The sequence below is a fragment of the Peromyscus maniculatus genome, chromosome 20, assembly GCF_049852395.1.
Source record: "Peromyscus maniculatus bairdii isolate BWxNUB_F1_BW_parent chromosome 20, HU_Pman_BW_mat_3.1, whole genome shotgun sequence".
In the NCBI taxonomy this organism is placed as follows: domain Eukaryota; kingdom Metazoa; phylum Chordata; class Mammalia; order Rodentia; family Cricetidae; genus Peromyscus; species Peromyscus maniculatus.
In genome coordinates this window covers 8,391,172-8,406,376 of record NC_134871.1, presented here as the reverse complement: position 1 = coordinate 8,406,376, position 15,205 = coordinate 8,391,172, and the positions used below count along the sequence as shown (strand labels likewise).

At 41.4% G+C, this 15,205-nt stretch overlaps 1 protein-coding gene across 6 annotated transcripts in view; it reads left to right on the top strand.

Moving 5' to 3' along the window:
• The window catches only part of Col14a1 (collagen type XIV alpha 1 chain), a 201,637-nt gene that overhangs the window by 70,843 nt on the left and 115,589 nt on the right, over positions 1–15,205 (top strand). For all 6 annotated transcript variants that reach the window (XM_076555764.1, XM_006982385.3, XM_076555765.1 and 3 more), the window contains exons 10-14: positions 2,915–3,066; positions 4,234–4,363; positions 6,003–6,148; positions 10,095–10,224; positions 12,503–12,642. In XM_076555764.1, the coding sequence (XP_076411879.1) occupies positions 2,915–3,066; positions 4,234–4,363; positions 6,003–6,148; positions 10,095–10,224; positions 12,503–12,642 (698 nt within the window). The remainder of the gene's footprint in view (positions 1–2,914; positions 3,067–4,233; positions 4,364–6,002; positions 6,149–10,094; positions 10,225–12,502; positions 12,643–15,205) is intronic.

Genomic DNA, 15,205 nt, shown 5'->3' with positions numbered 1-15,205 from the left:
TCTTTAAAAAAATATTCTGAGACAGGTTATATAGCACACACTGGCTTTGAACTAACTGTAGCTCACTTTGGCTTTGAACTCATCCTGCAACCAGGATCTAAGGGCCTTGAATTCCTAATCTGCTGTATCCACCTCCTAATGTGCTGGGAGTGGTGGACCTCAACACCCAGTTCTGCTGAGTTTTGAGTCTGATGGTTCTTTCTCGTTTTGACCATGCTGTGTCTGTTCTAGCAAATAAGCTTGCTGATTCTTCCCTCAGTCCACATTGATGCTATTGAGCCCACTCATTAATTTTACTAACGATTTTTTTTTATTTTCTGGGAGTTTTGTGTTACTGGTTTTAAGCGTGTTTTTCATTGTCCGTTTGCACGAAAGCATTCCACGGTGGCTGCACTTTCTCTGATAGTGCCCTGCCAAGAGTGGAGAGTGATACTGCATTTTTGCTAGTCAGATTAGAAGTCTGGGTTACTTCTTTTACATACTTTAGTTTCTTAGGAGAAAAGGGCTACTTGCTGGCCTGCTGTTAATCTACACCTTACGAGAGCAGCAGAAATCTCTCTCTTTTGTTCCTGAGGTGGCCTCTACTGACGGTAGAGTGGGGGAGTGGCCTCCACATTGTAGGAAAGTTGTGAAAGACCTGACACACTGCTGTATCTCCCCACGTGAAGGAGGGTTATATCATGATTGACAGGCTGGGTGGAGCTTAAGCAGGCCCTTTCTGTGGTCAACACTGCTGTCACAGATAGGGAGGATGGGGTAGGAAGAGTTTCCTTACTCTCCCTCCCAGCCTGGCTTGGATGGAGGGATGGGGATGGATGTTGTGATACACTATGAAAACCAAATCAGAGGTGAATTTGGGGGCCTGTTCAGCCTTTGGCTGCCATGGTAACAGTATCAGAGAGGTAGAGTACAGCTATTTTCCTTACTGCATGCCTGGAGTTACTGTCTGAAAGCTTCTGTCTTTGTGCGCTAGCTTTTTCCTGGTCCTTTGGTAATAGAGAACAGTCTTTGTTGGCATGGCTTTTGTCTGGATACATTGATGTTTCTGTGTTGCCTGATGCTTTTACCTTTCTGTTAGGGACATTTGAGTGCTAAAGAGAAAGGAAAACTGCTTCTGTGATGTTCCTTGGGTCCTGCAGTGCTTCTGGCCTCTACCTTTTTCTCTCTGACTTCAGTGTCTTTTTATGCTTGTCTTGTACATGATGTCCAGAATTTTTAGTTATACTTAAAGGAGGGTAGAGGAAAGTACACATACTTTGTCTTCTTGGGAATAAATTCATCATTGTTGTTCAATCCTTGCCTCTCACTATATTACTGGTCAGCAGGTAACACCTGGTTCATAAGATCTAGGAAGAGGGGCAGGATCAAGGTCTTCATTTTGAAAAAATAAGGAGTTTGTTTTTTATTTCTTGACTTTGTTGTATCAAGGAGAGTTTCATTGTTATGTTTGGCTCATTTTCTTATCTCTTTCTATCATTCAACTTTCCACGGACCAGAGCTCTTGGGGATGAGTTGGGTACCCAAGCTGTAGGACTGTGAACAAATTTTTCTGACCTTCAGAGGGAGGCTATTTTACATCTGAGCTTTTCCCACATATCCCTGTCTACACAGACAGGACACACACACACATGCACACACACACACACACACACAGACATACACACACAGACATACACACACAGGCAGATAGACAGACAGACAGACACACAGACACTGACACACAGACACACACACAGATAGACACACATAGACACACAGACACAGACACACAGACACAGATACACACACAGATAGACACACACAGACACAGACACACAGATACAGATACACACACAGACATACACACACACACAGACAGATACACAGACACACACACAGACAGATACACAGACACACACACAAACACACAGACACCGATACACAGACACACACAGGCACACACACAGACATACACACAGACACACACACACAGGCAGACAGATACACAGACACACAGACAGACACACACACACAGACAGACAGATCAATACACACACACAGACACAGACACACAGACAAACAGGCAGATACACAGACACACAGACATATACACAGAATCTTGTATATGTACTTGATAAGAAAGCATGTAATACTTAATTGTTCAAAACAATGCAAAATGGTTTTCCCATTGCTGTGGTTATTAAAGTTCTTTTGAGTTCCCTAGAAGTTTGAGTAATCCTAGCAATCAATTTCTTTATTCTCATTTACAAGTTGTGTTCCTCTCTCCTGAGATTTTACATGCCCCAAAGCTTTATAAAAATCATTTTCTTTATTTAACATGTACAAGTCACGTACATGTATGACACAGAATGGGTGTTCAGTATGTCAGATTTCTTCTATTTTTAATGTTTCAGTATCGACCACTTGCTGACTTGACATCTTCAGTATAAATGCTATGACCTTGTATCTGTGAGAAGCCAGATACAGTCTCAACTCTGAGAGCTACTACTTGTTAATATCGGTCTGTTCGTTGCCTGTGCCTTGATTTTCTCATCTACAAAACATGGGCAGCAATAGTAACAGTTGAGAATTCAACGACACAACTCTATAATAAACTCAGGAGAGTGCCTTCAGATATGTGCGTGTTCATTTAAATGCTTGTTTTCATTGTTTATTAACAGTTCTTGTCAAAGTCTCTGAGAATTAAAAACAGTTTTATTTCAGTTTGTGTCCTAAGAATATGCCTTCAAACAGTTTCTAATGGACACTAAAATGTTTGAATGAATGAATACAAGACTTAATAATGAAGCCAACTTGTCTACAGTGGCTCTGAGGGGCCCCATAGCATTGGTAGTCACTTTTAACTATGGCATTTCTTAGGCTTATAGGAATGACTTGGGAAATCAGATTTATCTGGTGTATTTCTTTTATTTAGCCTCAGCCCTTGCCACTATTGGGCCACCTACCGAGCTGATTACTTCCGAAGTCACTGCCAGGAGCTTTATGGTTAACTGGACTCATACTCCAGGAAAAGTGCAAAAATACCGGGTTGTGTATTACCCCACCCGAGGTGGAAAACCAGAGGAGGTACTGTGGCAGTCTTTTTAAACTTCTCGATCCCCGATGTCTCGATAGTGGGCACAAAATACAATTGTATGTGTAGGACATTATCTACTTAAATATTGTGAGTGATTTGAAATGGATCTCTACATGTCTGTAATATTTCTCCATCTCTTCAAGTTGTGGAACCCATACCTTCTCTCATCCCATTGTTCAGTCATCCTCAGAATGGATCAATTATGCACTTATAACTTAGTTTGCTTTCCTTTTCCAAATTAGCAAGTTCTAAATTGACTAAGATTTAAATCCATCTTTTTCTATCTGAGAGTGGTCAAGTGTTTCTGTGATAGTGAAGACAGTATATTTCAAATTATGTGGTAATGTGATGAGCTAGTCTTCTGGGATTTGGAATTTCCTGAGCGTTTGTAGACATTAGGACAATGGGAAGCCATCATGAAGCAGCTGTGGCCAGTGTTTTCCCATCATGGCTAGTTGTAGCTTGAGGAGAAAACCTATTGCCAATGGCTGGGCTCCTTCCCTTCCCTGCCTGGATGCAGTGATTCCCTTCCCTCCCTGGATGCAGTGATTCCCTTCCCTCCCTGGATGCAGTGATTTCCTTCCCTGCCTGGATGCAGTGATTCCCTTCCCAAGTTAAGACATGATGAAATCTCTGCTTCCTTTTGTTGTTCTAACCTCTAATTGACCTCAGAATGTTTCACAATATTCTTCTGTACCAAGGCAGGATCTGTGGCTCCTTTTTACTTTCAAGAGTTAGAGAAATTGATCCCGGAGTTTCAAGTCCTCTGTTCCAAAGAGAAAAATAAACCCAAATCCTTCCAGTGGCTCCGCTTTTCTCATGACTAACAAACCTTTGAAATGCTTCCCAAAGTTCCGAGGGGGCGGGAAATTATATCTACTGTTATCGTGTGGATATGACTAGGACAATAATTAGCCCAGGAATGACACAATTAGCATTACATATGAATTAAAAAATGACTTTGGATGCATTCCACAAAAGTGCATCCATTTATGTACAAAGACAAGGAGAATTGATCTCTATAGTAAAAATGAAGACACAGCACCAATAATAAAATATTTAATGAGATGCTCTTGCTGGAAATATTTTTTTTTCTTTTTGGTCTCAATTCTGCATATAAGGTAGTTCATCTTTTCTTCACACTGTTCTTTCAACAGGTGGTGGTGGACGGAAGTGTATCTTCGATAGTGTTGAAAAACTTGATGTCTTCAACTGAATACCAGATTGCAGTGTTTGCGGTTTCTGCGCACACAGCTAGTGAAGGCCTGCGGGGAACAGAAACCACACGTGTGTATTTAATTCCCCTCTACTTTCAACATGCACAGCTATGCTTAGGTGGCTTGTTCCTAAGCTGGGCTGTTCAGGGTGGCTAGACACTCTGATTGAAAGTCACAGGAAGGGGCTGTCACCATGCGTGTGGGAGAGGACGGTGCTGAGGCTTCAGCTTCACAGTCATGTGTATGGAATGGATTTGACCAATCTCTAGCATGTTTTAGAGAGGACAGCAGGTGGTGAAGGAGGCAGACTCATTCATTCATTCACCAAACACATTTTCAGTAAACGTCTACTGTGAGCCAAGAACGGTGCCAAAATTTGTTCGTTAGAATCGAGAAGAAGTTCAGGACTTCTTTTCCCCAGGGGAGTATTGAGGGAATGACATCACATTTCCCTCACTATTCATCTCATCATAATTAAAAGGAACTGCTGAATCGTGATAGTCCCTTCATTGGCCATGGTCACAACTACATATATGCATACTACATGCACACACATACATATATGCATACATTACCGGTACACACTCAGAGGATCATAAAAAGATATAATCTTCAAACAATCATTTTTTTAAGTCATTTTAAAGATTTTGTTCTTAATACATGCTGGGCACTGTGCCAAGCTGGCCTAAGTAACTTGCATCTTATAGAACAATATTAAAACATGTAAGCAACATTAAAAAGAATGTTCCCGGACCCTGGTCCCCCCCCCCCCCCCCCCCCCCGTGCAGTGATGGGCTTTTGAATGACAGTAACCCATAAAGCTGGTGTTGATGCTTCTGCTTTGCAGAAATACGTTTTCTCTTCTCTAAATGAGTTTTAAGTTAGCATACAAAGCCGTGGTTTCCATTGTGGTATTTCAGACATATGCATCACATTTTGTCCTAAATCATCCCCTTCCTCCGATGGCTTTCCCCATCCTGCCAGCCCCAGCTGCTTTCCTCCCACTCCCGCAAGTAGTCTCCCTTTGCAGAGATAGTCTGAGGGCCGCTTTTCCTCTCATCGATGTTTCCAGTCTAGTGCAAGCTGAGTCTGCAAACCAGGGAGATTTGTATATGTTAGTCCCGTGAAGTGTTGCAGGCACTCCAAAAGAAACCTGTGCAGATGGTCGCAAGTGTAAGCAAAGTGCCGAACTTGACAATGTGGTTAGAGAAGCAAGTACCGTCATAAATGAGGGATCTCCAGTTAGTTGTACGGTCATATGTGAGGGATCTCCAGTTGTGTGTGGTCATATGTGAGGGATCTCCAGTTGTACGGTCATAAATGAGGGATCTCCAGTTGTACGGTCATATGTGAGGGATCTCCAGTTGTGTGATCATATATGAGGGATCTCCAGTTACGCTTGGAAAGAATAAAGTTATGCTTTCACTAGTGTTGTTCAAGCCTTGTAGATGTTTATCCCAATTTCTTTCTCCCATCTCTTGAAATATGGTTGGCATTGTTGTTTTTATTACCTTCCCTTCCTTTTTCTTTTTAAGAAAGGTGTCACTCAGTAGCCCAGGCTGGTCTTGAACTCGAAGCAATCTTCCCGCCTTCTTCTGAGTGCCGGATCATGAGCATGGCCCAGCAGGCCCAGCCTCTTGTTTCTTTATCACTCCATTTTTTCTCGAGGGCAGTTGTAAATGAATCTTACACAGAGTCTCTTCTTGCAGTGGCCCTGCCCATGGCTTCCGACCTGGAGCTGTACGATGTGACTGAGAACAGCATGCGCGTCAGGTGGGATGCCGTGCCTGGCGCCACGGGATATCTGATCCTCTACGCCCCTCTCACAGAAGGTCTGGCGGGAGATGAGAAAGAGGTAACTCCCTGCTCTCAATTGCAGCCCCCAGGACCTTGGACGTCCAGATAAAAATTTTTATTGTAAAAATTGATTGTGTAAAATTCAGAAGATTCAAACTCTCAACATAAAGACATAGGTGTAATCTTACTACTGATACATAGCCATAGTTTCAAAAACAGCTATTCGTTATTTTGTAATGCTAAGGACTAATCTCTGGATCTCACACACACTGGCCAAGTTGGACTGCTGAGACATACCCGCATCCCTTTTGATGAGGTTTTATTGACAGTCGTTTTAATGTGTTCTTTTTCCTTTGATTTCCCTTCCATTCTCTTTGCCTGCTTCCCTCCCCTTTTCCTTCCTTCTTTTATGGTTCTGGGAATCAAATTCAGGATGTTACACACAGTAGGCAAGCATCCCACCATAGAGCTACATCCTCTCATCCCTTTAGGATAATTTTAAAGGATTGTTTTATATTTTTAATTGCATATATGTATGTGTATATGTGTATACGTACATGTGTGTAGATGACTGAAGAAGTTAGAAGAGGGTGTCAGATCCTCTGGAGCTGGAGGTAGAGGTGGTTGTAAACCCTCCCTGTGTGGGTGCTGGGACCCAACCAGTTCCTCTGTAAGAATAGGATGTGCTCTAACCACTGAGCAACCTCTCCAGGCTTCCTTCAGTGCATTTTAATCTGCCAAGTGAAGAAATTTTTTTCAGCCCATCATTTTAATTTAATTTTTTGTGAATATCTTTCCATATTATTAAGAAATATTTTTCACAGTAATTTTATACATAGCATTTTATTATTGGTTCGAACAAGTTGTTTTTAATTAACTTCATGTTAGAGGACATAGAGATAACTTATCTGGTATGCAGTGTTTGAGATTAACATTCCTACCTTGTGTTTTTGCATGACTGCCCCACAATTTCCTTATTCTGAAAAGTGGTTTTGTTTTTTTAAATACTAGATGATTACCAGATGGCTCTAGAGAAAATTTATATATTTTACCACATATAGTTCATAAGTGACTATGTGCTATGTACTGAATTAAATTTTTGTCTTTATGGTTTCAGAGGTAGAGAAACATACTTCCTTGATAAGAATGTGTGTGTGTCCATGTGTGCACGCGCGCACGCGCGCTTGTGTGTGTATGTGTGTGTGTGTGTCCATGTGTATGTATGTATGTGTATGTTTGCATGCATGTGTGTATGTGTATATGTGCATGCGTGTGTGTGTGTGTGTGTGTGTGTGTGTGTGTGTGGCCAGAGGTTGACTTTGCATGACTTCTTCATTCACCACCCATCTTGCTTTTTTGAGACAGTGTTTCGCATTGAACTTGGAGCAGAGCTTCCAAACTAGGCTAGATTGGCTGGCTAGTGCATGCCAGGGATCCTCTTATTGTGGCCTCTCCAGAGCTAGGGTTACATGTGTGTGCCATTCCATTCAGTTCTCACATGGGTGCTGGGGGTCCGAAATCAGGTCGTCTTGTTTATGCAGCAGGCGGCACTTTACTGTCTAAGGCACCTCTCCACCCCAACAGGATTTTTGCTCGATTCCATTCTACTTTACAGGGAGCAACTGCTGTAATGCAGCCATCGAAGCGAAAAGAGAATATTCTCCCTATGCCACTCAGAGGTGCCTTGCTTCTGTGTGTGGATAAGAGAGGCAGTTTGGAACTTGATTCTCTGACACCCTCAGAGATTCCCTCAGATAACTGAGCTCCCTAAAAGCCAAAGTGGGGCAACTCTGAGTATCAAGCAGTGGTGGACATGTGTTCTCCTGTTTTTATAGTTTAGGCTGTTTCTCTCCACTTGCATTTCATGTTGCTCCAAGTTTTATTTTGGCAGAAGAATGATTGAAATTTGGTGCTGGAAAGATGCTAACTCAAGAGAAAATAAAAATGAAAGAAAACTTTCTCAGAACCAACAGATCAGAAAAAAAAAGTATGATAACATCAAGCATAGTGAGCATGTGAGAACATGACCAGTAATCAACTGTTCAGGCATGCCATTTTTCTAGATAATAAACCGCTTTCGATAATATTTTGAGATGTTGAATATATGTAGTATGTTAGATGTGCGATGAGAGGGTAGCGTCTTGCAAGTGTTCTCTCTCTCTCTCTCTCTCTCTCTCTCTCTCTCTCTCTCTCTCTCTCTCACACACACACACACACACACACACACACACACACACACACACACAAACTCACATGGTCTTCTTTATTGAGGCAGAATGTAAGGTAGTCCACGCTGGCCTCCAGTAGGCTGTATAGCCATGAATGACCTTGAACTCCTGATCTTCCTGCCTCTACCCCTCAAATATGTGTCACCAAACACAGCTTGTAAGAATATTCAATGAAATTTTGCTTGTTGTAATAGAATACTGCCAGCAACAACCATGGTCATTCCTAGAGGTGGTATATTTATATTAAAGAATACCATAAAGGAATTGATGTCCCCATGTATCAGCATGATAAATCTTGAAACATATTGATAGAGGAAAAAAATTATATTATTGTGGATTTGTTTATGTCTATTGCTAGATGGTATAAAACTAAACCTTGATAAGAGATTGTGTCTTAGTTAAGTCTCTATTGCTGTGATAAACACCATGACCAGAAGCAACTTGTAGAGAAAAGGGTTTATGTGGCTCATGTTTCCACATCATAGCACATCATAAAAGCAAGTCAGGACAGTATCTTAAGGCAGGTCCCTCGAGGCAGGACCTGAAGTAGAAGCCATGAAAAAGTGCTGCTTAATGGCTTACTCCCCATGACTTATCTACTCTGTTTTCTTTTACAACCTGGGCCGCCTGCCCCAGAGTAGCACAGCCCATGGTGGGATGGACCCTCCAACATCAATCATTAATTAAGAAAATGCCCCACAGATTTGCCTACAGGCCAGTCTGGTGAAGGACATTTTCTCAGTTGAGATTCCCACTTCCCAGATTTGGATAGGTTTGTGTCAAGTTGACAAAACCCAGCACAGATGGATAAATATTAACACAGAAGCTAAGCAAGAACAGTTAGTTACACAGTAGTATTAGGACAGAGGTGGCAGGCAGCGGGGAGACTACAGAGAAACTTCTCTATTCTTGGTGTATATTAGACCTATCAAAAAATAGAATCTGGACTCTATAGGACAACTTTTTAATAGTTATTGAAATTGAGTAAGACTTCCATCAGGTTTATTGTTATTTATGTACATTTGTTGCGTGTGTTCAGATGGTTTAGCATTTAGAAGCTTAACTTGAATTGTGTGACTGGAGGTTATAGAGATTTTTTTTCCTCCTAAAATTTAAAACTGCCCTGTCACATGTTTGACGTCCAGTTGTCATACAAGTCGTTTGACAAACTCCAAAGGTCAAAAAAATTACCCCCTGCATCGAGAGACAAATTGACAAGTTGGGTGTCATGCCGAGCCTCTCTCTTCTGAGTACCTGAAGGGACGTGTGGTTCTTCCAGATGGCCTTCTTGCTAAATGGGGTGACAAAACTGGCCTGGGGCAACAGAGCTCGAAGCAGAATCTGGGCATCTGGCCAGAGGCCTGGTTAGAATTAGCAAGCAGTGACAAATGCCCACTTGGCCTTGCCTCCAGCTTGCTGCTCTGAGGCGCACATCTAGAGAATATGTCTAATTCACTCCCACCCCCACCTTCCTGGGGACCAGACAGCAGTGTTGTTCTGGCTGTGGTTGCTGTTTGTCCAGCTGTAAAGCATTATCCCATCACAGCCTGTGCCTGGGGCTGGGGGACACTCAGTTTTATGTGGATCTATATTATCAGCTTCTAATGTAAAACAACTTGAGATGGCCACAAATCTCCAACTAAGGCTTGCTCAATGTAGGTGCTGTGAGAGGTCACACAATCTCATTCTAGGAAGTGTCGTCTGTATTCAGTCCCACTCCGATGAGCAGGGATACCACACATTGGGACATGATCTAATGACATGTGTTCTTTTCAGATGAAAATCGGAGAGACCCACACAGACATTGAACTGAGTGGGCTGTTCCCCAATACAGAATACACGGTCACTGTGTATGCCATGTTTGGAGAAGAGGCCAGCGATCCCGCTACAGGACAAGAGACAACCTGTGAGTGGGGCAGCAGATTCCCATGAAGTACTATCCCCAAAGCCCAGACCCATGTTTGAGATTCTCAATCCAAACTACCAGTTTTGATTAAAACCTCTCAAGAGGCCACTGGGACTTAGGAAAAATATGTATTTTAGTTAGGAAGAGAAATGTATTTCTTTTTATCTTGAGCCGACAAGAGAAGCATGGGTGTTAGCACTGAACTTTAGCATCCTTCCGTGTAGTCCACCCATCTCTGTCTCTGAATCTAAGTGTGCTGGGTACTAGAGCCGAACAGAAAGGGAGAGCTTTGGAAAGTTCTGGAATCATAGCAGCTGAGGCAGGGAGCTCACCTCAGGTCTGACTGGGTGACAATGACAATTTTTATCAATTCTTCTGTCTGTAAAGGAAGGAACAATTTCTTATCTATCATGTGGTTGATAAAAGATAAATCCATGTGAAAATGTATAATTACTCAATATCTGTTTTATGCTCATTGAAATTAATATTTTTTTCTAAAAATGTTTGTTGTCCTTCTTACATGAGCCCCTCATTATTGGGCTTGATTTTTAATTGAAATTTTATTAAGAAGGCTAACTTTGACTTTTCTGGTGTAATACCTCATGTATGCCAGACAAGTGGTCTACTGGTGAGATATGCCCCTATCTATGAGCTAGTTTTGACTAAATTACTCTTAATGTTTTACGAAAATGTATGTATTTAACTGTTCTGAAAATATGATAGTAGATTAAGTATGATCGTGTGCTAACAAAGTTTACCACAGGCCATAATAAACATGGCTCCGTTCGTGATCTTTTGAATTTCATGAAAGTGCAGGAGGCACCACTCTGCTCCTTGGAAAGAGATGAGTAGCACAATATCAATAGTTCTTTGTCATTACGATTTGACTTGAGGCAACAACATAATAGAAGTTTAATGATAAAGACGTTTTGCACGTCCACTCCTTGTTAGTTCGAGGCATACTGTTCTTGCTCTTCAGAATAGTAATTAAAACGTCAACTCTGGACAAGAAGAAAAAAATAAATCTCATTGGAAAGTATCTCTATATAACTTGAGGGGTTTGGGGGAAGCTATCTGTTAAAAAAAACCCAACTGTCTGGGAGGAAGAATGCTTATTTATCTGTGTGCTTAAACTATATATAGCTCTTTCCTGTGATTAGTAGCTGGAGGAGGGAAGGAAGGAGGCAAGATCAATTTAAAATGTCCCCAAGTGACATTTCTATGTCCTAAGGAAAACGGACTTTTTGCTGCCATGTCACCAACATATAATTGGATTCTGGAATGACGTAAACCTAAGCACGCATCGTGCCTGATTCTATCACTTTATTTTACTTCCTACACCTTGTTTATAGCCCCTTAAGTATTAAAATGATCACTCGCTCCCGAGAGCTCCGTAATGTCAAAAAGCAGTAGGCATGAAGACAGTGAAATCCTTGACCGCTGGAGTACGAAGCGTTATCCCTCATGGCTGAGAAAAGTGGCAGAATTTGTCCCCAAGGCTTTTATTCTGTTGATTCCAGCAGAGCAACAGCTGAGTTCTTGTTGTGTGTGTGCATGGGCACATGTGCCTGTGTGTGGGTGTGTGTAAGTTGCATACAGGTTAATACTGCTGTTTCTGCAGTCATTTTAACTGAGCTACGCACCCAGTGCCTTGTAACAGTGCAACAGTGACTTTGGCTAAGTTAATTCCGTCTTGTCACCGGTACAGTAGGGATAACTGCCATTCTTGCAGTCTAACATTGTGGTTTAATGAGATAGCACGGTCCTTGTTCAACTCACCTAATCGATGACAGTTATTGCTGCTGTGGATGGGTGAGAGCTTGAGAAAGTCTCAAAAGCTACAATCACATGTAGATAGAAGACAGCATCTTCCTCCTTTTACACACGGCGACTTGTGGCTTTTCTAGAGTCATGTGACAGCTGAGTGGCCTGGCTCAGACTTGGTTTTAGGTGTCTTGTTTTTGAGTCACTGGTTTCTTATTAATATCATTTTCTAGTGTTAAAAAAAGGCACAGGGAGTTTATCCAAACCCTGCTTCTTTCTAAGCATGCGTAACTTTCTGCTGCTATTCATTCTCTACAAGGAAAAATTCCCTTTTAATTAGGCAACTTTATTGATCTTTATGAAACAATTTACTGAGTATTTCGAGATTATATTATCTAAATGGCTTTTTCACCCATAACAAGTCTTTGAAGATCAAGAGTGCCGTTTCTTATGTTTTCATGTATTTTAAATGATTTTAGTCATTTCAGATTTTAATTATGCTCTATTCCCTTAGTACCCTTAACCCCACCAAGAAATTTGAGAATCTCCAATGTTGGCTCCAATAGTGCTCGGTTAACCTGGGATCCCACGTCAAGAAAGATCAACGGTTACAGAATTGTGTATACCAGTGCAGATGGGACAGAAATCAATGAGGTAAGTTGTGGGACATGCTATTTTTGGGGTTGTTGTGGAGTTGCTGATTATGACCTCATAGTCACAGCCTCATGGTTTGAGACCATGTTAATGTTCCTTTTCCTGGTGTAATTCATACAAGCTTAGCCATCTCGAAGGTCCACTGGGTCTGCCCCCTTTCTGACTCCGAAAGGCCCAACTTTTCCTTTTCCTTCTTTCTGTCTCTTTCTTGTGGATGCTGGCTGGGATGTAAGTATGCTCTTGTCTGCTACTTTGGGTTCTCTTACTCTTTGTCTAACGCCGACTCCCTGCCGTGTGGGTGCCTGCTGCCTGTCATATTGCTGACCTCCATGTGGGTAGCCCAAATGGTTTTTTCTTTTTTCAATCTTCTCTCCTCCCCCACTTCCTCCAAGCAGCTGCTGAGATGTACACCTTGTCTGCCTTGGAGGTTTTTTCTTTTAAACTAATAAAATTGTCCTTGAGCTTTAGGCAAACAAACAATACTCACGACATAATATTTAATTATTACATATAATACTTCTTTCCTTTCATAGCTTGTGGGGCTCAGGAGGTGGGAATTGTATATACTTTTGGCCAGACATGTAAATGGCCTGAGCTGGCATGATCTCAGTGACTTTTTACATGTCCAGTGCATGGTCTAGAGAGGTTGGTGTAGTTGACAGCTAACGCTGATGTCTACATCTCTGAGTTTCCTCTTCATGTGAGATTTCCAGCACACAGCTTCGGGAGGGTTGGCTCAAGAGTCCCATGACACATGTCCAAAGGAGAGAGAAAGTGCTAAATGGAATGATATCACTTTAGTAATTTAGACTCAGAAGTCATTTAAAGTCAGGCATGCTCACACACACACATGATCACAGCCCTCAAGAAACTGAGGCAGGAGATACAGTATGGACTTCATAAGAAGCCCACATCTTAAAGTTTTTTTTTAAGAAGAGACATTTGATGTCATTGCTGCCACATTCCATTGATAGAAACTGTCAGAAGTTTCTGCCCCAATTCAGTTGATTGTGGGGAGAAACAGGTTTCAGCTGCTCTGGGCAGTTTGGCAGTCATGTACGGGGAGCCTGTGGATGGGACGTGTTCTACAGTCTAGTTATCTCTGAAGAAGACAATATGTCCAGGTGAATGGGAGTGAGGATGTGTGAGTCTTCACGTCTTAACAAACTGACCCAAAATTTGGTTTCTTTCTCTGTTCTTGAGTAAATGGACACTTCAAAGACTCCAGGTAGATGAATTTAAAACTCAGTTCTGATTTAGAAAAGAATTCAGCTTTTGTAGACAGATACTCAAATACTGGAACTTGCTAACACTCAAGAAAATATAGTGTCTTGCATGAGGTGACTAATACTTTTAGGAATTCTTTCCTTAGAAATATGTTTTAGCAAGATAGCAAGGTTATTTTTTGTTTTATTTTTCCTTATCTTGGTCCAGGAAGCCAAGAAAAAGAGGGAAATATGTTGGATTACATCATTTCTATTTTCTGACCAAATAAAATAAGTATTTTCATATGTTGGGACAAACTTTTTTCCTACAATTAAACTCAAGCAATATTCTGCAGCGTGCACACTCTCATCAGAATCATTGTGAAATGGAATGTCATCAAGAGCAGATTTTCTAACCTGGATAAATAACGTTCAACCCTTCTCTTCAACATTCATAAATCTGAAGAGTAAATAATTCTGATGAGTCTGGGGTCATTGGTTGAAAGTTGCTTTGTTTTTGAAGATAATAGCCCAGAGCAGTAAAGCAATTAAAATAAAAATCCCTGAGCTGTAGGTGTTTTGTTATTGCTAATGATAAGTTATTCTCCCATGAGTTGCACTCTTAGCTGTATAAGAGGATCAGGCAGATAATATAGACAAGAGAAGTATGGCAATTAAAGTGTAGGGATGTGTGGCCACCTAAGTCACCTCCCATGATGGGGATGTGTGGCCACCTAAGACACCTTCTGTCCCAGCAGAAGAGACAGAGGGAGAAAGGGTTTTTGTCAGATTGTGGGACTTCTGAGAAGACACTCATAATCCCTATTTTTACATGTAATTCATCAAGTTAAAAATTGAAGTATATTGTTTAGAGGTCTTTGTAGTCAGCTGGACTGTAGAGATCTAGGAAATTATTCCTGCTCTCCAGAAAGCCCACAGACCACAGCCCCTGAGCCAACTGGATACATTTGGGATGGAACCATAGAATCTTCAGTAATATAGAATTATATGTAACTTAGGATACATGGAGGAAATGGGCCTACTGAGTTCTTGAGAATGAAAAGCTTTGAGCTTTTGAGCTTGTCAGTGAACCTAACAAATTGGATTTTGTTTCTTTGTAGCTTTGATATCCGTACAAGATTACCATTTGTCACAGATCTGAGACTTAAAAAGAAAGTTAAGGTGACGCCAACCTACCATTTAAAAGTTCTATGGCTCAAAACAAATTAGACAGACTCCTGGGCCTGAGGTTCTTCTTTGGAAAGTCATTTTTATAAGTACCTAGAGTGTGGTCAGGGAAGTCAGGGCAGGGGCTCTGAATGAATAATATGTGTTGATCCCCAGATTTACCCACAACA